Source organism: Euprymna scolopes, chromosome 43, assembly GCF_053919585.1.
Source record: "Euprymna scolopes isolate OS-2025 chromosome 43, ASM5391958v1, whole genome shotgun sequence".
In the NCBI taxonomy this organism is placed as follows: domain Eukaryota; kingdom Metazoa; phylum Mollusca; class Cephalopoda; order Sepiida; family Sepiolidae; genus Euprymna; species Euprymna scolopes.
Window position 1 is genome coordinate 30,237,544 of NC_136524.1, and position 25,559 is coordinate 30,263,102.

Genomic DNA, 25,559 nt, shown 5'->3' on the forward strand with positions numbered 1-25,559 from the left:
TTGTACTCTTTGTTGGATAATTAATTTTTTTATACCTTCCTTACAGGTTTATAAAATTTTATTGAAAAGTTGAATAAATTTTCAATATAAAGATTTTTATCATATATATATATATATATATATATATATATATATATATATATATATATATATGTGTGTGTGTAGGTACGTATATATATTTGCATATATATAAATATGTAGGTACGTATATATATTTGTATAGTTATATATATATGTGTAGGTACGTATATATATTTGCATATATATATATATATATATATATATATATGTATATATATATAGGTACGTATATATATTTGCGCATATATATATATATATATATATATATATATATATATATATATATATATATACATATATATGTGTGTAGGTACGTATTCATATGTACATATGTATGTGTATATATGTATATATATATATATGTAATGTATGTGTATATATATGCATATGTAATTTGTGTGTATATATGTGTATATATATATGAATATATGTAGGTATACGTATATATTTATCGATATATGTGCATATATATATTATGTATATATATTTATATTATGTATATGTATATATATATCATGTATATGTATGTGTATATATCTATATGCATGTATGTATATGTGTTTGTATATGTATGTGTATATATCTATATGCATGTATGTATATGTGTTTGTGTGTGTATATATGTATATATATATCATGTATATGTATGTGTATATATCTATATGCATGCATGTATACATGTGTTTTTGTGTATATGTGTGTGTGTGTGTGTGTGTGTGTGTGTGTGTGTGTGTGTGTGTGTGTGTGTGTGTGTATATTAGGTACGGGCAAAATGAATTCTGACGCTCAAAATGTATAAACATCTTGACCCCTACATTTACTTAAAAATCACCAAAAATCAGGAAATTAACCAATTTTAATAAAATATTCAGTAGTTATCAAATAATGATCGCGGAATATAATGAACTAATTATTTTTATTTAAATCTTAGTGGAAATGTATTATTTTGTTTAAACAAAAAATACATTTACTAAAGTTATGGTTTTCAGTAGTAAATAAGAAACGCAAGAATTTATTTGCACTTTTTTTATATAAATAAAGCATCGTAATTTGTAACAATAAAAATAAAATAAAAGTATTTTCACAGGAACATTACGAAAAAAGCCCCTAAATCCGTATTAATGAATTCGATATAACTCCAAGAAAAATGAATTTCTCGAACTACCGGTATTCTATTTAATTAAGCATTGTTTATTTAATATTTAAAAAAAAGAAAAAATTATAATAGCAAAAATACTTCTGCTTGTTTTTTAAATTACAGATTTCGCATAATTTTTATATGCAAGATTTTAATAATTTCGTTGCTCGCAAGAATGTGAAACTTTCGGCGTAACATAATTTTTAAATAATAAGTAATAATTTAAAAACAGGAACATAGAAAAATAATTAAATTAAAAAAATGGTAAAATTTATACAAACATTTACAATAGACATGTACGAATGCCCGTCTGGGGTAAAAAAAAAAAAAAAAAAAAAAAAGAAAAAGAAACCAGTACGCCTCCTTCCTTTTAATTACATGACGTCATTCTCAGACAGCTTTTCAACTGTTTCAGATTTTGGGCCTCCGTATATTCCGTATTTCCAAAAGTATGGTTTGTTGTGGTTTTGAGAACGGCAAAAACGCTCGGTTTTGGGTCTAATTCAGCTATTTTTTGTGCAAACAAGGTGTTTTTTGTTTTTTTATTATTATAATTATTTTTAATTCAATATCTTAGGACTTTACTTTACTAATTATTTTTGAAATAGACTCAGAAAACTAATATTTATCTTTTAAAGGATTTTTACAATGAATTTATTTAACTTCAAAATTTAGTTGAATTGACTCGGTTAGCTAGCTGTGAAAACATTTTCATAACTTTTTTTTCACGTGTACAAATATTTTTTTTTTTTCTTTGGGAAATTAAGTTTAGTCTTTAATCTTTCAAATACAATCAAAAAGTATTCGGAAACCTACAAAAGAATTATGATAAATCGGCTTTCAAAACTAGGTCCCCCCTATCCTTATTCGTTTATTTTTTGCCCATACCTCGTATATATACATATGGGTTTATATGTATGTTGATTGATATATATATATATATATATATATATATATATATATATATATATATATATATATATATATGAGGAAGACCGAAGGATTGGTCGAAAATATGTGCATTTGAAGAAAAAATTCTTGTTTTTTTTCAAGACATTTTGTATTCCTACACGTCAACACACAAGAAATAAATACAGAAAAGATATAAACATTTATATATTTTTCGTATTGATTTTTTATTCAGACACACACACACACACACACACACACACACACACACACACACATATATATATATATATATATATATATATATATATATATATATATATATATATATATATGCAGCAACTGCAGCATTTTTTATAGCACATGCTCATTTTTTTTATTTATTTATTTTTTTTTTTCGTTAAACTTTTGTTTCTCACTCGGGCTTTTCTTCTCCCATAATTCATTTCAGATGGTCAGACACTGTTTCAAACGTTCATTTTTAAAAATGCATGGCCGTCCTTTACCCTCTTAATCTTCGCCGCTCTTATTGCAACTATGGAATCACGGAAACATGCTTCGTACTATCCAGTCAGTTGTGGATCCATCAACCGATGCTCCGTTTACATTGGTGGATGCCCGGTGAGCATGATGACCGAGTTTGAACTCCTCCACAAAAAGTAAGCATATTTACTTTTTCCTTTTTTTTTTTTTTTTTTTTTTTTCATGTTTCTTATTATATTTGTTTTAGTTATTATTAAATGATTACATGTTCACCACATGTTTGCATGTTTCTTATTATATTTGTTTTAGTTATTATTAAATGATTACATGTTCACCACATGTTTACATGTTTGTCACGTGTAAACATGTTTATATTGTTCAAAATCGTAACTTAATAGAAATTATTATTTCTATTCGATTTTTATGTTTTTATTTGTATATATTTTTAAACCTAATTTTATAAGTTGAATTGTTTCTTATATGTATTTACATTAGCGGTCCGAGGGTAGGTAAAATTATTTTAAATATCTGCTGTACATTACCTTCTCTTGGGAAAGGAAAAATTATTTCATATACGTGCTCTAAATTTCTTATCCTAGAGAAGTAACAATTATTCCATACATATGTCGTGTAATACCCGTCCTAGGGTAGGTAAAATATTCTTTTGCTCAAGATAGCAAATGATACATGGGCATCAAAAAATTCCTCTATCCTAAGAATAACAGGTATGTTAAAAATCAACTTCATTTTTCGCATTGTTTCATGCGGTCCCGGGCAACGCCGGGTAGCCTTGCTAGTCAAAAAGAAATTATTATTTGAATTCGATTTCAATTTTTTTATTTGTATATTTTTTTAATCTTCTTTTCACTAGGTTAGATAGATACAAGGTCAGTTGTGGTTTTCACAATCCGGTGCATATAGTAAAACGCACTCTGGCCCACAGGAAATGCTTGAGCAGCCCTGATAGCATTCTTCAGTAGCAGTGGCTCGTGAGATTGGCACTAAATTAATCCTTTTTTCAAGGAGAAATTAAAGCTTGGGAGGGTGAACTCCCTATGACGGTTTTTATAATATTTGGCTGAATTTTTAAAACATTATGTTGGAACTGTGAGTGGCTGTCAATGGTGTTAGCATTGAGAATGCATCACTCAGCTTGGTCAGCTTTCGTGCAAGATGTAGTGAATTTGTTGGAAGGAGATGACTTAACTTTAAGCTTGGGATATATGGATATGATTTTACTGATGGTATCACTGTGTGTGTGTGTGTGTGTGTGTGTGTGTGTGTGTGTGTGCACGTGTGTGTGTGTGTGTGTGTGTGTGTGTGTGTGTGTGTGTGTGTGTGTGTGTGTGTGTGTGTGAACGTGAGTGTGTGTGTCTGTGTCTGTGTGTGCACGTGAGTGTTAGTCTAGCTGCACTGAGGAACTGTGATGCAGCAAAAGAATCTGTTTTCCAGAGAATTAAAAATTGAATAGTTTGAACTTATATTCGATCAAGATTTTATTCATACACTATTTACAATTGGGATTTCTATGAAACTGCAGTAAAATGTAAAGATAATCCACTCATAATAATTTATCATTGAAACCAACCTTTGTCTAAAAAAATATTGAGTCGCGCGCGCGTGTGTGTGTGTGTGTGTGTGTGTGTGCGTTCGTGTGTGTGTGTGCAGGGTTTCGTGTCTTGATTGATTGTATCGTTTTTAAGCTTGATTTTTATGTTATTTATCATTTATTAAGGCTAAATTAATAAACGCTTGTTTACTTAAGACCCCCCTCCCTATATATGTTAATCACAGGAAATTTAAGATATAATATAAAAGAATACAAGAATGTGTATATATATATATATATATATATATATATATATATATATATATATATGTATATATATGTATATATATATATATGTGTGTATATATATATATATATATATATATATATATATATAAGAATGTATATATATATGTATATATATATATATATATATATATATATAAGAATGTATATATATATATATATAAGAATGTATATATATATATATATAAGAATGTGTATATATATAAGAATGTGTATATATATATATATATATAAATATATATATATAAGAATATATATATATATAAGAATGTATATATATATAAGAATGTATATATATATATATATATATATATAAGAATGTATATATATGAGAATGTGTATATATATATGAGAATGTATATATATATATATATAAGAATGTATATATATAAGAATGTATATATATATAAAAGAATGTATATACAATATAAAAGAATGTGTGTGTATATATATATAAAAGAATATGTAAATATATATATAAGAATGTATATATATATATATAAGAATGTATATATATATAAGAATGTATATATATATAAAAGAATGTATATATATAATATAAAAGAATGTATGTATATATATAATATAAAAGAATATATAATATAAAAGAATACATGTATATATATTATAAAAGAATATATCAATTATATAAAAGAATATATATATAATATAAAAGAATACATGTATATATATATTATGAAAGATATATATAATATAAAAGAATACATAAATAATATAAAAGAATATATATATAATATAAAAGCATATATATATAATATAAAAGCATATATATATATAATATAAAAGGATATATATATATATCATATAAAAGAATATATATAATATAAAGGAATATATATAATATAAAAGTATATATATACAATATGAAAGAATATATATATAATATGAAAGAATACATATGATATAAAAGAATATATATATGATATAAAAGAATATATATATATAATATAAATGAATATATATAATACAAAAGAATATATATAATATAAAAGAATACATATATGATATAAAAGTATATATGATATAAAAGAATATATATATACATGATATAGAAGAATAAATATATAATATAAAAGAATATATATAAATATAATAAAGAATATATATATAACATAAAAGAATATATATGTAACATAAAAGAATATATATATAATGTACATATACATATGTACAAATATATGTAATATAAAACAACATAATATAAAAGAATATATATAAAATATAAAAAAATATATATAAGATATAAAAGAATATATATATAATATAAAAGAATATATATAAAATATAAAATATATATATATAATATAAAAGAATATATATAAAATATAAAATATATATATATAATATAAAAGAATATATATAAAATATTATATATAATATATAAAAGAATATATATATAATATATAAAAGAATATATATAATATATAAAAGAATATACATATATAATATTAAAGAATATATATATATAATGTAAAAGAACAAATATATATATATGTAATATAAAAGAACATAATGTAAAAGAATATATATAATATATAAAAGAATATATATATATAATACAAAGGAATATATATATATATAATATAAAAGAATATATATAATACAAACGAATATATATATAATATAAAAGAATATATATATAATGTAAAAGAACAAATTTATATATGCAATATAAAAGAACATAATATAAAAGAATATATATATAATATAAAAGAATATATATATAATATAAAAGAATATATATATAACATAAAAGAATATATATATAACATAAAAGAACATATATGTAATACAAAAGATTATATATATAATACAAAAGATTATATATATAATACAAAAGATTATATATATAATATAAAAGAATATATATATAATATAAAAGAATATATAATATAAAAGAATATATATAATATAAAAGAATATATATATATATAATATAAAAGAATATATAATATAATATAAAAGAACATATATATATAATAAAAAAGAATATATATATATAATAAAAAAGAATATATACCTATATATAATATAAAAGAATATATACATATATATATAATATAAAAGAATATATACATATATATAATATAAAAGAATATATACATATATATAATATAAAAGAATGTATATATATATAATAAAAAAGAATATATACATATATATAATATAAAAGAATATCTACATATATATAATATAAAAGAATATATACATATATATAATATAAAAGAATATATACATATATATAAAAGAATATATACATATATATAAAAGAATATATATATATATAATATAAAAGAATATATACATATATATAATATAAAAGAATATATATATAATATAAAAGAATATATATATATACTATATAAGAATATATATACAATATAAAATTATATATATATATATATATATACAATATAAAAGAATATATATTACGATTTTTTTTTTTCATTTTTAACCGTTTTTGACTCCTTAAAAACTATTTTAACCGGTTAAGAGGACGGCTCATAAAAAAATCTAATCATTTGAGGCCCCTAGCGCTGCTGCTCTGCGACTTTTAGTTTCGGAGGAGATAGAGTTTGAAAATATGGAGACAGACAGACAGGCAGACATATAACCTTTCACTCCAATGCAGTTTTAACAAAGTTCCTATGAGAGTGCTCAATACCGAAGTGGGGCAAGATATACTTTTTATTTATTTTACATAAGCATTAATATGTGAAACTTTATAAACTGACAGGTTTGTATGTTGAGCGTCGGATTCATTTCCTGTGTGTTGACAGCTGACACACACGCACACACACACACACACACACACACACACACATATTTTTCCTTGATAAGCTTATATTTTTATTTTACCTTTATTTTCTTATTCTTTGTTTTTATTCTATATTCCCTATCTTGTTTTATTTTTATTTATTTTTTTTTATTATTTATATATCTTTTTATTTTGATAAAAATCTAATAGTTTTTGTAGAGGTAATTTTTAAATCTGACTGCTTCGTTATTTTTCTAGTTCTATTTTTTAATTTTCATTTTCTGTAGTTTTTTTTTATACATATTATTTATATATTTTTTTTAATTGATCTTATTGTTTTTACTTGCACTCTTTCCTTTTTTTTCTTCTTCCTTTTCCCTCTTTCTCTTCCCATCTTTTCCTTCCTTCCTTTTTTCTTCCATGTTTTTTCTTCTGTTTCTTTTTTCTATTTCGAAACAAACCTTAATCCCCACCCTTTTTTCCCCATCTTCTTCACATAGATTCAAAGACCATTTCATTTTTATTCTTAACGAGCAGGAGGGTTCCGACGTTGCCCGGGTGTTTGGAGGTGTGTGTTGAGCAAAAGAAAAAAGTGGTAGTAGGCAGGCAGGCAGGCAGGCTCGAACCTGTACCGCGAAGGAGGAAAAGAACGTGAAAAAGAGTTGCTAATTAACTTTTGTCCGAGTGGAGGATATTGGCATAAAGACGAAATAAAAAAAATAAAAAATTTTAAAGATAGGGAGAGGGAAGTGGGATCGAACTTGAAAACGTAAGGTAATTAGTCATCCTCGTTAACCGTTATGCCAAAGAGGATAGCGAATGCATTGAGTTGAAAATTAAGATAAGAATCATAGGAGTCAGCGCAGAAATGAAATATTTAACTACTAGCAGTTCAACCCAGCTTTGCTCGGGCCCTATGTACTGTTCATAACTTTATGTGCATATGTATATATATATTAAAAAAGTTTGACTCGTGTCTAGGTAACCTACACTTAAAATTTCAAGTGTTTAGACACAAAATTGGTGGAAGAGTTTGGTAGAGTTTGACAGCCAAATTTTCGCCCAAAAACTAATTAAAAAGCTCGCTGCATGTCTGAATACTCTTTATGTAAAATTTCAAATGTTTAGACCCCCAAAACCTCGAACTTTCGGATGACAAATATCGAAAAATTGGCCAAAAGCATTAATTCCTTCACCCTCAACTGGGCACTTTTCGACAGGGTGGGGGGGCGCTTTTTTCGCAGATATTTTTGCAAGTCATCCACTCTTTTCGATTGACTAGCCTTAATTTTTACGTTTGCCACTTCCGGTTTTGCGATGGACGCAACGGCAAAAATGTTGCTTTTTTTTTTTCCACATTCTTTTCCTCTGCAGTACAGGTTCGAGCCTGCTGCCTGCCTACTACCACTTTTTATTTTTTTTATTTAGTTATTTTTTTGTGGGGTGGGGGTGGGGGGGTCAACCCACACTTCCAAACACCCGGGCACTCAGGCTAGTTCATTATAAAAGCCAGTGTGAGTTAACTATATCTGAATATTTAGTCAGGGTTTTCTTGTAGAGAAAAGTATCCTTATACCAGGTTATACTGATAAACTGCTATAGGGAGAGACATTAGATATTCGAGCATAGTGTCTAGTAGGCATTCAAGTTCTCACCAGTAGCCATTCAAGTTTCCATATGAATGTTGGTGTACATTTAAAAAAAAAAAATGTATTATTAAAAGTTAAGAACGAGATTATTAATTCCATTGAATTAAACTCCAAAATACATAAAGAAAAAGAAAGAAGAAAAAGAAATAGTTGATGGAGGATGAATATATCAAAGTAAACTAGAAACAATAAAATCTTTACATAAACAATTTTTTTTGCATATAGTATTTTTTTTTTTAATTTTTATTTTAATGTTTTTGTTTCTTTTTGTCTCTCTCCATTCAGTCAACTCTTGACTTGAACTTCTTCATTTAATTGGTTGCGTATTGTCATGTGATCAATGAATATTCATAGGACAAGTCAAGGCACATTGATTTCTATGCAGTAGGCAGTTTTTCATTCATTCATTCATCCACCCATTCATTAATTACTATTTCTCTTCTATTTTGTTGCCTTTCTCTCTTTATCTCTCTCTCTCTTTCCCTCTCTCTCTCTCTCTCTCGTTTAATAATTCTATTCATGTATTCTTATTAGGAAAAATATATACATTATTGCAATATATATATATATATATATATATATATATATATATATATATATATATATATATATATATATATATATATATATATATATATATATATATATCCCTGAGATTACTGAGTGTTTTATGCAGTTTTTATGATTTTAAGTTCTTTTGTTATATTTTCGTTTTTATATTTGCTGTATGGTATTTTTTTTGTCAGCTTATAACCTATTGGTTACTACAATTCTTGTAAAACCTTTGTGTGTACTTCTCTTTTAATGGCAGGTGTGATTTTTAAATATGTGCGTGTGTGTCTGTGTACAGGTGCATACTTATGAACCTGTTTTTTTTTTTTATTTCAGCATACATATGCTTAGCACCAGTTTTCACTGATTTTTTTTTTTTTTTTGTTAGCTCGTTCAAATATATGAGTATATTATAAGCAATATATTTAGTCCGATAGACAGATGATACATATATATATATATATATATGTGTGTGTGTGTGTGTGTGTGTGTGTTTCATATATATATATATATGTGTTTCATATATATATATATATATATATATATATGTGTGTTTCATATATATATATATGTGTGTTTCATATATATATATATATGTGTTTCATATATATATATGTGTTTCATATATATATATATGTGTTTCATATATATATATATATGTGTTTCATATATATATGTGTTTCCTGTATATATATATGTGTTTCATATATATATATATATATATATATATATATATGTTTCATATATATATATATATATATATATATATATATATATATATATATATGTTCACAGAAGAGATGTTGCGAGTTTCTCCCTGCTTTATCATTATTTTCCTGGAAAGTGCTCGGCTGAGCTCCAATCTATGGTCCCCCTTGCAAAACTTTCACAAGAAACACCCGTCTAGCAGAAAACACTATCACTAATTTCCCCCACTCTTTATCTGTGCCTAAACCTAAACGTAGATTCCATGAGCAAAGCTTCTTTCTTAGAACTGCACGCCTATGGAATTGTCTTCCGTTTTTCTGCTTTCCAGCTGACTACAATATAGTTGTCTTCAAGTCTAACCTAAACAAGTTTTTGATGAGCTGTTCTATATCAGTTAACAAATTTACTGAATTTCCATTATTAACGAATACTATATTGTCCAGTTGTCTACTGTACACTCTTTAATCGTTATCCTCGAGTGGCCTCTTGGCCTTGATAAGTGGTGACGCCTATGTAATATATATATATATATTGTTATAAGAGTGCCCTTGTCAGTGTATGTGCGAAAAGTTTTCACCAAACTCCTCTCCAAACATTTAGTTTACAGAGTTGAAACTTGATATATAAGTAACTGAACCTGTAGTACACTTTCGATTTGGTTTTAGCTGGTAAAATAGTTGCTAAGGAGTCAAAATTTCAAAAACAAACATTGACCTTGCACTGGCGTAATTCAACTATATCCGTTTTTTTTTTGTTTTTTTTTCTGCGCATGCACTAATTCAAAATTATAGGTTAAACAGTTATTATTTTGCAGTTTTTGGATACGTGTGGATTTAGGTCATACGCTAACGGATAAGGCTGAAGAACTATATGTTTAAGTTCTGTTTCCAGCTGATCGCATACAAACCATTTTATTTTTACTTTTAAAATTCACTACTATATCTTATGTACAATATAATAATTGATAGAGAATTGGCTCTATAATAATATTTATGAAATAAAATATCATATTTAAGTATATTTTCCATATATATATATATATATATATATTTTTTTTTTCTTATAATATATACCAATCCTTATTTAAGAAGCTCAATGTAATTACAGAGCAATATAGAGAATAAATAACAAAAAGGTATATTCCAAAATTTATGATGTTGACCATCTTATAATTTATTCCTTTAATTCAGTTGACTTATACAAAAATGGTGTAATGGAAAAATAAAAAAGTTATTTGCAGCTTCTCTTCCAATTTTCGGATTTTAATCATGTCAAATCACACTTCATTTCCTTTTAACGGATTGATTGTTGCTGTTTCTTTTGATGAGTTAAGGACATAATAGATTCACTGATTGATATAATAATTAAGTGATTGATTTTGTGCTATGAAACAGATACTGTCAAAAATTGTATAAGTCAACTGAATTATAGGAATGAATCATAAAATGGTCAACATCATGAATTTTCGAATATAAATTTTTGTAATTTATTCTCTCTCTCTCTATATATATATAAATTGGTTGTTTTTATATATATATATATATATATATATATATATATATATATATATATATATATATATAGAGAGAGAGAGAGAGAGAGAGAGAGGGTAATATTTGGTTTACAGAAAGAAAAATCAACAATGAATATAAATATCATATAAGTATTTTTATTAGGTTGTTCCAAAAATAATGGCCAATTACAGAAACACACATTTATTCTTGAAAAATGAACAATAGAAATGGTAAAATTAATCAAAATACGAGCCTTGCACAACTATGCATCTCTGCCATCGATCTACAAGATTATTTATTCCTTGTTGATAAAAAGTTATTCGCTGTGATGCAATAAAATCTTTGAAAGCTGATTCCACCTCTTCTTTGGACCAAAATGTTTTACCATTTAAAAATGAGCTTAAATGCTTATAAAAACAGAAGATAATCCATTGGTAGAAGGTCTGGAGAATATGGAGGATGTGGTAAAGTCTCGTATCGCATTGAGCAGACTTCAAATCTCCTAGATTTTTCATTCTCATTGAACTCATGAGGGATCCATTTATCGGGTTTTTTCATCTTTCTAATGCTCTGTAAATGGCATGAAACTGTTGCAGTACTAACACCAAGTGTCTGAGACATTTCTCTGACACCTTGATGAGGATTTTGCTCAACAACTGCTTGCAATTGTTTGTTGTCAAGACTGCATGCTCACCCTCTACATTCTTGATCTTCAAGGCTCTTGTCTCCACTATGGAATTTTTGGAACCACCTTCGTACTGTCCAATCACTTGTGGACCTCTTTCCTCATGCTCCGTTGATATTAGCAGAAGTTTCAGAGGCATTATGCCCAAGTTTGCACTCATGCGACATAAGGAGGCGAAGGTCATTTTTCATCATTGAGGACTCTGTATGTTTCCAAAAAAATTTTTACCTGAAATAAATAAATTTAAAAGTATTGATTAGTATATAATCCTAAAATGAACTACAAATTTTGTGTTAAAATGACTTTTCAAAACACATCATTTTAGGCAGCCATTATTTTTGTAACAACCTAATTACAATAATCCAAAACGGATGTAAAATCCAACAGAGATAGAGCTTGAATATAATATAAAATAAAAATCTGGATATTTAAAATTTATTCAATTTTTGCAAAAAAAAACTTATAAACCTATAAGGAAGGTATACAACATTTTAATTATTCGACAAAGTATGCAAATAAAACAAGAAAAATCTTATTCCATGGAGTTTCGAAGAATACAATTCTTCTCATTAGAGGGAAGAGGTTTGCAAAATATACAATACATTTTGCAGGTTAATGCATAACAGGAAACAAAGAATATGAAGCTTATCATATTTGCATTTAAAAAAACGTCATTTAACAGTTTGAGACAGTTTGAAGGGATTCAAGGGTATTGAGAAAGCAAGAAACGTGTGTGTGTGTGTGGGTGTGGGTGGGGGGTATGATAAAAATTCAATGGGAAAGATGGTAAAATCCAGAACAGGAAAAATCCGATATGGGTCTGTTGAAAATGCATTGGATTTTTCCTGTTCTGGATGTTTCCATCTTTCCCATTGGATTTTTATCATATCCTTTTTCTCCCTTTCTTTCCCGTTTCTTGCTTTCTCAATCCCCTTGAATCCATTCAGTGCGGGGAGTTATGATTACAGCCGGTCAGGAGATTAAAAACCTGTCACAAAGTCATCTCTGACTTTATTAGCAAAAAAAAAAACCGCACGGCCAACATTAACCATGAGAAATACAGTTAAAATTATCATTCATATAAAGCTTAAATGGCAAGACGGCGAGAGTTATCTTATGATTATAACATCATAATCTGTACATTTGAGCTTAAGTAACTAACTCATTTCAACTTTAAAGTGCTAAACAATGAGAGCCGAGTACTTAACGTGGCTGACATAATTTGTATATATCATTTGCCTTAGTCTTTCTGTGTGATATCTAGTATATTTCTATCTACTGAATCATACACAAATACATACTAATATACTTATGTATAAACGTGCATTTATTTATATATACATTAGTCTAGTTCTACACATTTCTCTTAACTCTCCAAATTTAATCTTCCTCTGAGATTGTCAAATCTAAGCCTCTCTTTAAAAATCACATTACACATCTGTTGCATCATTCACATATTTCTCTACATGCAACGTATGTCCTCAATTCTCACTGACCAGGTTTCACTTCCATACATACTTAATAGAGCCTTCTTTTCGTCAGCAGTGGTAACGCTTTTCTGATTAATAATGGAAAAAGTTTCCTTGAACTTACTATTACTATTACTGTGTATTTGATGTTCCCTAGAAACTTCCTTCAGCTGAATCCAATCAGAGTGCGAGTTGCACCAGGTACAGGTAGTATTTGGCTTGGTTTGGTAGCATATACTTATTATTTCCTTGTACTTAGATCAGTGTTTTTGCTGGAAGTGGGTTTAAACAGCATCCCGGTGAGAGGGTGGGGGTTATGCATCACATCTATAATCGTTGGGCACCATTGTCTCTGAGTTGCAGAAGCAATCAATGATAATTTGTAACCCATCTCTTGTGCAACATCAGAGACTATAAATGCAACCATACGCCATACAGAAGAGACATTGCGAGACGTCTTTGCTTTATCGTTATTTTCATGGCAAGTGCTCGTTTGGGCTCTAATCTATGATACCCCCTTGCCAAAGTCTCATGAAAAACACTCATCTATCTGAAACCACTATCAATTATTTCTCCCACTCTTTTATCTGTGCCTAAACCTAAACGTAGATTCTATGAACAAAACTTCTTTCTTAGAACTGCGTGCCTGTGGAACTCTCTTCTATTTCCTTATATAAGTGATAACTCCTTTATGAACAGAAAAATGCATGGGAAAATGGTGGCTTTATAGGAACATATGACACTAACAGATGTAAGAAGTTTTCTAGTTTAGTGGACTTATAAAATGGCGCCAGGTAATGAAGGATTCTTTCTGAGACAAGTACTCTAGTTAATAGATTATTCATTCAGAAATAGTTTTATGTGGGATTTTTTCTTTTTTTTTTTTTTTTTTTTTTTGTTATCCCACTAAACAGGTGTGTAGGACATGAGAAGGGTTGGGGGTTGGGGCATCGTAACTGGTTTGCCGGGGGTGGGGGGCACCTTCTGATGTTGAACAAAAGACAACATAAGCCAAGAGGTCATCCCCTGGATCACATTTGCTCTGGATGAGTGACTGACCTTATCACACCTCATACAATATGGTCAATACACGTTTTCATCTCCTCAGGTAGGGGTCAAGTTGTCCAGCACCTCCTCCCTTTGTCTAGCCTAGGGACTCGGTTCCTCCCACATTCTTATTAATTCCTAATCTTTTTCTCAGTCACACACCTTAATCTACTTGGTAAGCTTTATTCAATTCTCTTAGGTATTATTGTCCTTTCACAAATTAATTTTACTTGCCTTTTTATCTTTTAAAGTTTATCTTGATTTCATGTGTGTGTGTGTGTGTGTGTGTGTGTGTGTGTGTGTGTGTGTGTGTGTGTGTGTGCGCGTGCATGCATATTATATTTGTTCATGTGTTTTGAGGGAAGTGGTGTTTGATCAACACTGCTGGGGAGCCATGATTTGATATACTGTTTTGTTTTTAAATCCCCTAAACAGTGTTTCATGGTAAACAGCTGATTGTTCATGTAAGTAAAACTATTCAGCAATACAGGAAATTGCTAACAAAATAATGTTCCAATGAAGGACATTTATTTTTCAATAGTTCTAAACGTTTTAAAGAAACATACATATATATATATATATATATATATATATATATATATATATATTATAATTATTATTTTTAAAAACAATAATCTACGGACACACATATTTCGGAGTTCTACTCCTCTTCAGCGTAGCTTCTATTGTAAGGATTCGAACCCTGGACCTTATGTATTTGAGTCCAGCGCCCTAACTCATTATGCTATGATGCCATAGACAATTTACTGCTTAGTTTTTATCGTTTATCTGTTTACGTAGTTTTTGTTGTTGATTTTTTAAACGATATTAAGGTTAACGTGTCCGCCTAGGAGATCCAGTGTTTTTCTTAGAAAGTCGCCCATTTTTTATTTGGACGTATTTTTTATTTATTTATTATTTTGAAAAACAGTAATCTACGGACACGCATGTTTCTGAGTCTCACTCCTCTTCAGCGTAGCTTGACTGTTGTTAGGATTCAAACCCTGAACCTTAGGTATTTCAGTCCAGTGCCCTAACCCATTACGCTATGATGCCATAGACAATTTACTGTTTAGTTTTTTTTTATCGTTTATCTGTTTACATAGTTTTTGTTGTTGATTGTTGATATATATATTATAATATTTTAAATTTTATTATGTTTATATAATTTAGAATTCGGTAATTGTTCATATACCAATAAATTTAAGTCAGTATAAGGTGACTTAATTCGTAAGCTTCAAAATTATCCGGCTTTGTAATCGAGTATTCATATATTGTTTTCACAAAATCAAGACAACAAAGATTGGATTGGTAGTAACAAGTAGTGTATTTTCATTGTTCGTTATAATTGTTTGGCGAACATTCGGACAATGTCAAACCTTATATCATTTGAAAATATTCACAAGAATGGCTTCTCTTCAGACGTTGAGAAAAACACTTTTTAATGAACAATATGGAATCCATTTTCCTTTTAAGGAAAACTATGTGATAAAAAATTTGCCTACACGTCTTTCTTCATAGGTTTTTTTCCATTTTCCGTTTGTTGTGGATTTTTTTTTATATTTTCCTATTTTCGTGTCTCTATTTTTAAAAGTTTAAATCGATTATTTATCCTTGCAACCAATTACCTGTGTTCACTTAATTTATGTTATATATATATATATATATATATATATATATATATATATATATATATATATACCCTAAGTTAAAGGTATTCAGGAGATAAAACCCATGAATTAAAACGAAGTTATTAAGAGTTCTCAATAAAAAGAGCAAAATATATTTTTATTTATATAGACAAATATGTTCAGTGAAATCTATATATTAATGCGATAGCGTGTGTGTTTTTTTGTGTGTCACGCTTACATCCGGGTTGTTTGGCCTTTTTTTCTCCATTCTACAGCATGTTCTAGATGGCCTCCATCCTTAAGATAATCTCAAAGAAAAAAATCTGGGGGCTTAGGTCCGGGCTATGGGGTTCCCACTCAAAATCAGTCTGTTGCACTTTTTAAAAAAATTATTGAAAATTTTATATCATTAATTGCTAGATGAAAGATAATGTTTTTAAATTGCAATAAAATGTACATTACATAAAATAAATCCAAGGTAATTTCTTGATTCAATTTAAATTAAATTTTTATACCTTACTTTGTAAAATTTATAAAAGTGCACTTTGAAGATAAATAAAATAGTTTGTATTTCTCCTCACACCACCACTCATTTTTTGCAACCCCCTCTTTGTAATACAGGTCTGAATAATGAGAAAATCTGAATTTTTTTTTAACAAAAACTTTAAAATAACTTTTTTAGATTAAATTTTTTAAAACTTCTTTCAGAATAGAAAATCTTTAAAATTTAATAAGGAACATTTTTCATATAGGTTTCATTAACAAATATTCAGTACATAACGAGAAAAATAGAGATGAAAATTTTAAAAGGACTGTATAACTGGTTACGCTCAATAGTAGTCCTCGCCAGCGAAAGTCTTTGTTATTGTTATTCTATTATTATTATTTAAAATATTTTGTGTCCTGCTCTTTCGCGTGAGGATTAATATATATATATATATATATATATATATATACATACATACATACACACACACACACACACACACACACAAGAGAAAACTTGTAAGTATGTGTGTGTTTGTGTGTGTATAATGATTGTATTACTGTAGTTTCTTAGATGAAACTCTGGTGTTTATAAAAAAAATGCTCAACACTAAGTAGAACTGTTTTATTGAATACTTTTCTTTATTTATTCAAACATTATTGGCTACATATGTGCATACATGTTTCAGTTGTGATTTCTTTGGAAATCCAGTGTAGTCAGGCAACTAATCTCAACTGGTTTCAAACGACATTTCAAATCCATAAATGATTCCATGTGTGTGTATATGTGGATGCGTGTATTTATATATATGTGTGTGTGTACATATATGTATATGTGTATTTTATGTATATTTATATACCTATAAAGTTGAGTTTTTATTTTTTACTCGCTCTGACATTGATATTAAAATCCTACTTTTTCTTTTTAAAAATTATTAAAACAAACTTTTTTAATATACTCAGTCATGGATATGTGAGTGACTACATGAAGTTTGATTAATTTGCATATTCCTTTGAAAAACAGGTGTTCATTACAGGCAACTACTTCAAGCCAGGATTGAAACCTGACCGTGTATACAACAGTCAAGGCTCCTAACCATTATATATATATATATATATATATATATATATATATATATATATATATATATATATATATAAAAGTGACCTTGTCTCTCTGTGTGCAAAACATCTCTACCAAACTCCTCTCTCAATATTTATCTACAGATTTGATATATAGGGTATTTGGACATCAGGAATGTTTTTGATATGGTTTTTCTCCTGTAAAAATAGCTGATGAGGGGGCCAAAATTGCAAAAAAAAAAAAAAAAAAAAAAAAAACTCAACCTTGTCAAGAATAAATTGACTAAATTCTAAGCATATTTTTATATATATATTTTACCTTAAAGTTGCTTAACTTTTAGTCCTTTTAATCAATCTGACGATAGCTCAGATGGTAGCAATAAATGATGAAGCATTAAATAACGACTAAGGCTAAAGTGCTGAATGTTTTGGTTTCCGTCCCAGCTCATGGCACCAAAGTCATCTTTTTTTTGTTAACTTTTTACAATATAATATTAATAAGCAATAGAGAATTCACTCTATAATAATAAATGCGAAATCTGTATGAATTAAAATATGTTGAAGTGTCTACTTGGTATTGAGCACTTTTTATAAACACCAGAGTTTCATTTGATTGACATTATTTTACTTTATTCATTTTATTTCATATCTTTATATTTATTTTACACTAGCGGGGTTACCCGACGTCACCTGGGTGTGGATAGGTGGTGTAGTAAGGAGTCAATACAACCAGAAAAAAAAAAAATAAACGCTACCCGGGTGGAGAGAGGTGTGAAAAAAAAAGTTTAAGCGAACGGTAAAATATTCAGTTTTTGTTTTAAAATCAAAAACATCCCATTTACGTAAGCCGCAAAATAAGGAAAGAAAAAAAAAAAAAAAAGGAGTAGGCAGGCAGGTAGGCTCGAACCTGTAATGCAAAGGAGGAAAAGAAGGTGAAAAAAAGCAAACCGCTTAACCTATGTGGCCACCATGACATACAATTTTGCTGCCTTTCAAATTAAGGCTAATCATTGCAAGTGCATATTATGACTTTGCAAAAATGTCGGCAAAAAAGTGACCCCTCCTTGTACAAAACTGCCCAGTTGAAGGTGAAGAAATGAATGTTTTTGGCCAATTTTTCAATATTTGTTGTCCAAGACATCGAGCTTCAAAACGCTACCGATCTGGTCAGGATATGTCGCATGTTCAAAAGTTTTTTGCAAGACATACAAACACATACATTTTGCCTTTTATGTATATAGAAGATGTTGGTTATCTGCTTTGATGTATCATGCTCCCTCCTACACTCCTGGAAACGGAAATGGAAATAACACTAACCTTATGTGAGTTTAACTAACTTCCTCTAAAGGAGGAAGTTCCATGGGAGCATGAAATTCACAAGCGGTCCCCAGTTGCATGTATACCCGTTAAGGGAGTTGATGACATTAGGGTTTTGCAACCTCCCACATACGGAATGCCTGAAATTCCCAAATTAGTTACCCATTTGATATTGACCAGGCTCAACGTTGCTTAACTTCAGTGATCTAATGGGAACCAATGTGTCAACGTGATAATGCCATACTAATCCTGGGGATGACTTTAAAAGACATCCAGTGCTGATGCCTCATTTGGGGGCTATGGGAAATGTGGAGTTGCCCCCTTAACTACCATTGCTCCCAGATCACCTTGGACCAAGAGTGGTAATGCCTGATAGAGCATCTAGTGTTACCAGATCAGGCTGTCTGAAGATATTGGTTTCCTGACTAAAAATGCACCAAACGTTACAGGTGACTGGGGACCGCCTGTAAATTTATTTGCTAGACACTTCCTCCTTTGGAGGAAGATGGTTCAATCCATTTAAGGTAAATGCTACACAACAACAATAACAACAACCTATACACAACATAGAAAATCAGACTCAACAATCTGGCCAAATATATTGGAGACATAAAATACCGCTGTGATTTTTTTTTTTTTTTTTTTTTTTTTTTTTTTTTTTTGTAGGGGTGCAAGGGGGGATAAATATGAACAACATACTTCCTAGATTATTTGGATTCTTCGGACTACTGTTTTCATCCTGAATGTTTTTTTCACAGCGCTTCAGCCAATGTAACCTCCAACTTTATTCGGGTGTATCTAGTCAAACTTGTGAATCTGTGTGAAATTTCAAACAAAACCCTTTATCTAATGAGGGCAGCATGCTCTTGTTCTCTCAGCCATGATCCGCAAAGAAGAAAAATCAGTATAAAATGATATTTCAGCTGATTGAAGGTTCGATTCTCAGTACAGCTGGTGCTAAAAATATGATCGCGAATTAGTCTGCAAGGATCCATGGCATAATGGATAAAGTACTAAGGAAAAATTCAGTTTTAAATGACACTAAAGGCGATACTAAAATACAATTGCAAATTTCTTAAGACTTTTACCTTGTCATGGCTGATGGAACAAGAGCATGCTACTAAGATTGAGCTTCTTTCCTTTAACAATTACAATAAACTTTCTCAACCACCAATTACCATGACAAATAAGACTACTTGAGAGCCCATCTTTCCAACTCCTCAGCTTAATATTCACAGGCTACATGAACTCAAACCAATACATTGAAGACATTGTCAAGACTGCTGCAAAGAAGGTGGGCTTCCTCTACCAAACATGGAAACTTAGACAGGTTCCCCCAAAAAGTTTCAAATCTAATCAACCAATTGCTAACTTCTGTCTCATTGCTGCAATTTACATCCCTGTGTCTGTTTTACAAGTACTTTAATGGAATGTGTTCTGATGAACTCCTTGCGCTTGTGCCCTCTCAACGTACATACTGCCCAGTTGAGGGTGAAGAAATGAATGCTTTTGGCCAAGTTTTCAATATTTGTCATTCAAGACATTGAGCTTCAAAAGGATACCGATCGGCTTTCCAGCTGACTCTCCAGCCAACCTGAGAAGTAGCAAAATCCCACCCCTTCACTGTGGAGCTCCCTAGATGCTATAAAGGTTTCTACTCTAATAATTTCTTCCCAACTGATAGACTTTGGAATTCCCTCCCTGTTTCCTGCTTCCCTGATTGTACTAATGTTCAGAAAGTTAAATGTAATGCAATCTTGCTGCTCAACTCCCTGCATAGTAGTCCGTTACATCTAAGTGACAATATGCCTTGTTTAGAGTGAATGAGAGTTTTTAAAAAAAAATTTAAAAAAAAAAAAAAAAAAAGAAAGCGAAATAAATAACTTTCTGCCGGATCTGCTGGAATTTACTCCCTGCTCCCTATTTCCCCGATCATACCAACATAGAAAAATGTTAAATAATGATATGAACAAGAACGAAATGCGTCCTAAGATAGTACCCTTGCCACAAGGAGGAGCTGCTCAGACCACCCTTGTCTACTTTGACAGGATTTAAAACTGGCTTCACAATATAGTGGGTGATGCCCTTTTTTTTTCTCCTTTATAATATCTTTTTGTGATTTTATCTCTGTTCTGTTCTATCATTATTTTCATGGCAAGTGCTCAACTTAACTTTAATCTACGATCTCTCCTGCAAAGCATTCACAAGAAACACTCGTCTAGCTGCAACCACTATAAAAAATATTCCCATCTTACTGTCTATTTGTGCCTAAAACGAAACACAAATTCGATGAAAAAAGTTTATTTCCTAGAACTGTCCATCTGTGGAAGTCTATACACAAAGATTATTTTCCAGCTGACTGGAAGCATGGTCGTTTTCAAGTCCAGTGTAAACAAGTTTTTGCTGAGTCACCCTCTTAAATACTCAAATTCAACCCAACTTCCACCACTACTAATCACTACCAGGTTCTCTCACCGACCACCTGACACTCATTAACCCTTATCCTCGAATGCCCTTCAGATCTTTATGACTGGTGACGCCCTTGTAAAAAAAAAAAAAAAAAAAATCAACTTCTGGTTCAGGTTGATCTCCCCCAACCCTAAATCTTGCCTATCGTAGTTGTTATTTACGCTTCAGGAATAATATGTCTTGTTTGGAGCAAACAAAAGTTGTTGTTTTTTTTGTATGTGTTTTGTTTTGTTTTGTTTTTTTAAAGTTAGCAGCGATAAAGAATCTCACTATTATAGAGTTGCCAACCTAATAGGCCCCGCACTGTTGGTCAAACTCCAATCTCTGTCCCATCATCAAAATGTGGCATTCTTATGCCCTTTTTTTTTTTTTTTTTTTTTTTTTTTTACATGGAGGTCACCACTTATCAAGGTCCAGAAGCCACTTGGGGATAAGGGTTATTGCGTGTACAATAATCAATGGGGTAGTATCATAGTAATCGTCAGCATTGGAGATTCGACAAAGTGTCTTACTTAAGGGGGTGGTTTATCACGAATTTGTTTATGTTGAACTTGAAGACATCCAAGTTAAGTACTTTGATGGTAAGTGCTCGGACGAACTCAAAGCATTAGTACCCCTCGATAAACCAGACAAACAGCAAAATCCCACCTCTATATTATAGAGATCCATAAAGCCTTCTACTTAAATCACTTTTTCCCTCAAACTACTAGATTTTGGAAGTCCATCCCAGGCCCCTGCTTCCTGGCTGTAGTGATGAATGTAATGTGAACAAACATCTCACTGCCCAACTCCCTACAGCGTATCCCTGAAAATCTGGTCCCAAATAGTATCCCCTTATGACTAAGTGACACTGTACCTTGTTTGAGGTGAGGAAAAAAAAAGAGTAAAAAGAATATATATATATATATATATATATATTACTTTAAAAAAAAAACACCGAACGTAGTGCCATAATTAATTACTAAGGTTTTTTTTTTGGTTTTTTTGTAGTTTAAACATAAACCATTAAAAAGTTTCTTTTTAATGGTTTATGTTTAAACTACCAAAAAAAAAAAAAAACCTCAGTAATTAATTATGGCACTACGTTCGGTGTTCTTTAAAAGTATTATAAAATTATGTACCCATAAAAAATCTTTATATATATATATATACACACACACACACACACACACACACACACTTTAGTTTTGTAAATTACTTACCTGCTCTTCCATATTTGTTGTAAGGATTTCAAGATGAAAATCTAGATAATTTTTTTATTATACTTAAAAACGGAAGGGTGGAGAGTCACTCTTAAGTTTGAAATAGCATTTCGTCAGTCTGCCAGTGCCACACTTAAAGTTTGAAATAGCATTTTCATCAACCTGTCGTGCTTAAGTTTCAAATAGTATTTTTGTTATTCTGTAGCATTTAAATTCCTACTTTCTTGCCTCCCCACGAAGGCAGAGTTAAACGCAAATATCCTAGAGGAAGAGCACTCTTGCCTACAAGAAATATCTGGGCAGCCCCATCAACATTCTTCAGTAGGGATGCCTCAGGCGGTTATCAATAAACTAACCTCTTTTCAAAGGGTAAACATGTAAAGCCTGAGAAGGTGGACCTCCTAGAACTACGCTAGATAATGCGTCAATCAACAGAGAGCAAGCTACCTCAACAATGATCAAAACCAGGGGTCTCCAAACTATGGCCCGTGGGCCAGATCCAGCCTGCCAAAGTCTTTTAATGCGGCACAACTCTGATAGAAAATGTAAAAATATTCAGGAAAAATGTTTTAAAATGGAAATATGTGAAAATAGGGTGGGTTATTTTATTTTTTCATTTATTTTTTTTTTGTATGTGTGTGGGGGGGGGTCAGAAAATGATTAAAAGAATGAGGTTTTGGAGAACCGATTTCACTAAAAAGCAAAGCTAATTAGCAAAACCGTATAAAGCACGCCCAGGTCATATTTTTTAATTTTTTATGTTGGTCAGCATAGCTGTAAAAAGTCAGTAATATGCCTCTTTCGCCCCCCCCCCCTTTGAAAACTTTATAGGCCCCTGATCTGGACTCTGGCGGCTGACGTATATGAACCCGATCTTAGAATGGCCGAGTTCTTGTTTTGATAAAGATCAGATGTTGGTAAGAATTTTCTGGAAGGAAGGAAGAAACAAGAAAAGAAGAAGAAAAAAAATTAGCTTCTGAACTGCTGTCGTTGGGGGAGTCATTTTCTTATTTTTATTTCTATTGTATTTTGTCTTACGATTTCGACGTATTATCGTTTTGCTATTGTTTCTTAAGGGTGTTGTTCTTGTTACGGCCAAGGTCAAATCTTTACATAAAAGCATGAATGAAGTGGCTTTTTTACAACTGGGAAAGTGTGATTTACATATTAACACACACACAAAAAGTAGTTTTCTCTTATATTAAAGGGCAGTTGTGTGTGTGTGTGTATTTGTCGTTGACTTAGATATCAGAAACTACACAAGGCACACCTATGAGGCTGACATATTTTGCCTCAGCAAGAATATGAACATTTTTTTTTAAATATGTTTTATTTATTTATTTTATTATTATTATTTTTTTTTTTTTTTAATTTATTTACCATCTCTTTGGGGTTACACTAGGTGTATCAGAATTTTTGGACAAGTCGCCATTGAAAACTTTTCATTAAATAGACTCTCCATGTATACAAACTTCTAACAATATGAAAATGTAATTTCAAACCATAAATTTTTATTTCAATAAAATGAGGAAAGACCAAAATTTAATATCATAAAAGGTTTCACCGAAAAAATATACGATTTTTTTTTCATCAGTTTTTGTTATATATATATATATATATATATATATATATATATATAACTACTTAATTTACTCACATAAAATCTATATATATATATATATATATATATATATATATATATAACTACTTAATTTACTCACATAAAATTAATATACGAAAGTATAAATTTATGCGTAAACTTTAAGTATTTACTTCAAAAGTGCTCAATACGTTGGTAGAACTAGTTAGTAAGTTATAAAATATATATGGCGATTAAGCTACACTGAATATTCCGCGTTTCCAACGCATAAGCCTGAAGAGTCCTAGAGTGGATGAAACGCGGAATATTCAGTGTAGTGGAATCGCCATATATATTTTATAACTTACTAATATATATATATATATATATATATATATATATATATATATATATATATATATATATATATATATATATATATGCATGCATATATGTATTATGATGATGATGATGATGCCTCTGGTCATCTAGAAAGACAGAGGGTACCCTCGATAGGGGCAGTTGCATGTGTAATTATGTAGCAAGGGTGTGCAATCTCCAATCACACCTCTCCTGAATCGGCACTGCTTGAGTCCAATGGCAAAGAGAATTCCAAGACGATTGGAAACAATGCCGAGATAAGCAGAGAGCACATACAGCACCTGAAAGTCTCAAATGGTCACCCATCTGGAACTGGCCAGGCTGATATACATATATGCGGCATAATCATGTCGACACACCGGTTCCCGTCAGATCACCAAAGTTAAGCAACGTTGAAGTTGGTCAGTACTAAATGAGTGACCATTTGGGACTTTCAGGTGCTGTATGTGCTCTCCGCTTATCTCGGCATTGTTTCCAGTCATCCTATACTCCTCTTTGTCACTGGACTCAAACAATGCCGATTCAGTAGAGGTGTGGTTGGG

At 29.8% G+C, this 25,559-nt stretch overlaps 1 protein-coding gene and 1 long non-coding RNA gene across 5 annotated transcripts in view; one reads left to right on the forward strand and one right to left on the reverse strand.

Annotated features, from left to right (window-relative positions):
- The window catches only part of LOC145268263 (uncharacterized), a 336,860-nt gene that overhangs the window by 237,776 nt on the left and 73,525 nt on the right, over positions 1-25,559 (forward strand). For all 4 annotated transcript variants that reach the window (XM_080123621.1, XM_080123619.1, XM_080123620.1 and 1 more), the window contains one exon: positions 2,580-2,787. In XM_080123621.1, coding sequence (XP_079979747.1) covers positions 2,580-2,787 — 208 coding nt within the window. The remainder of the gene's footprint in view (positions 1-2,579; positions 2,788-25,559) is intronic.
- On the reverse strand, positions 11,804-24,258 carry LOC145268409 (uncharacterized). Its single transcript, XR_013864893.1, has 3 exons — positions 23,220-24,258; positions 23,058-23,175; positions 11,804-12,581 (listed from the first exon to the last, which is right to left on the reverse strand). It is a non-coding gene; the product is annotated as an uncharacterized LOC145268409 (long non-coding RNA).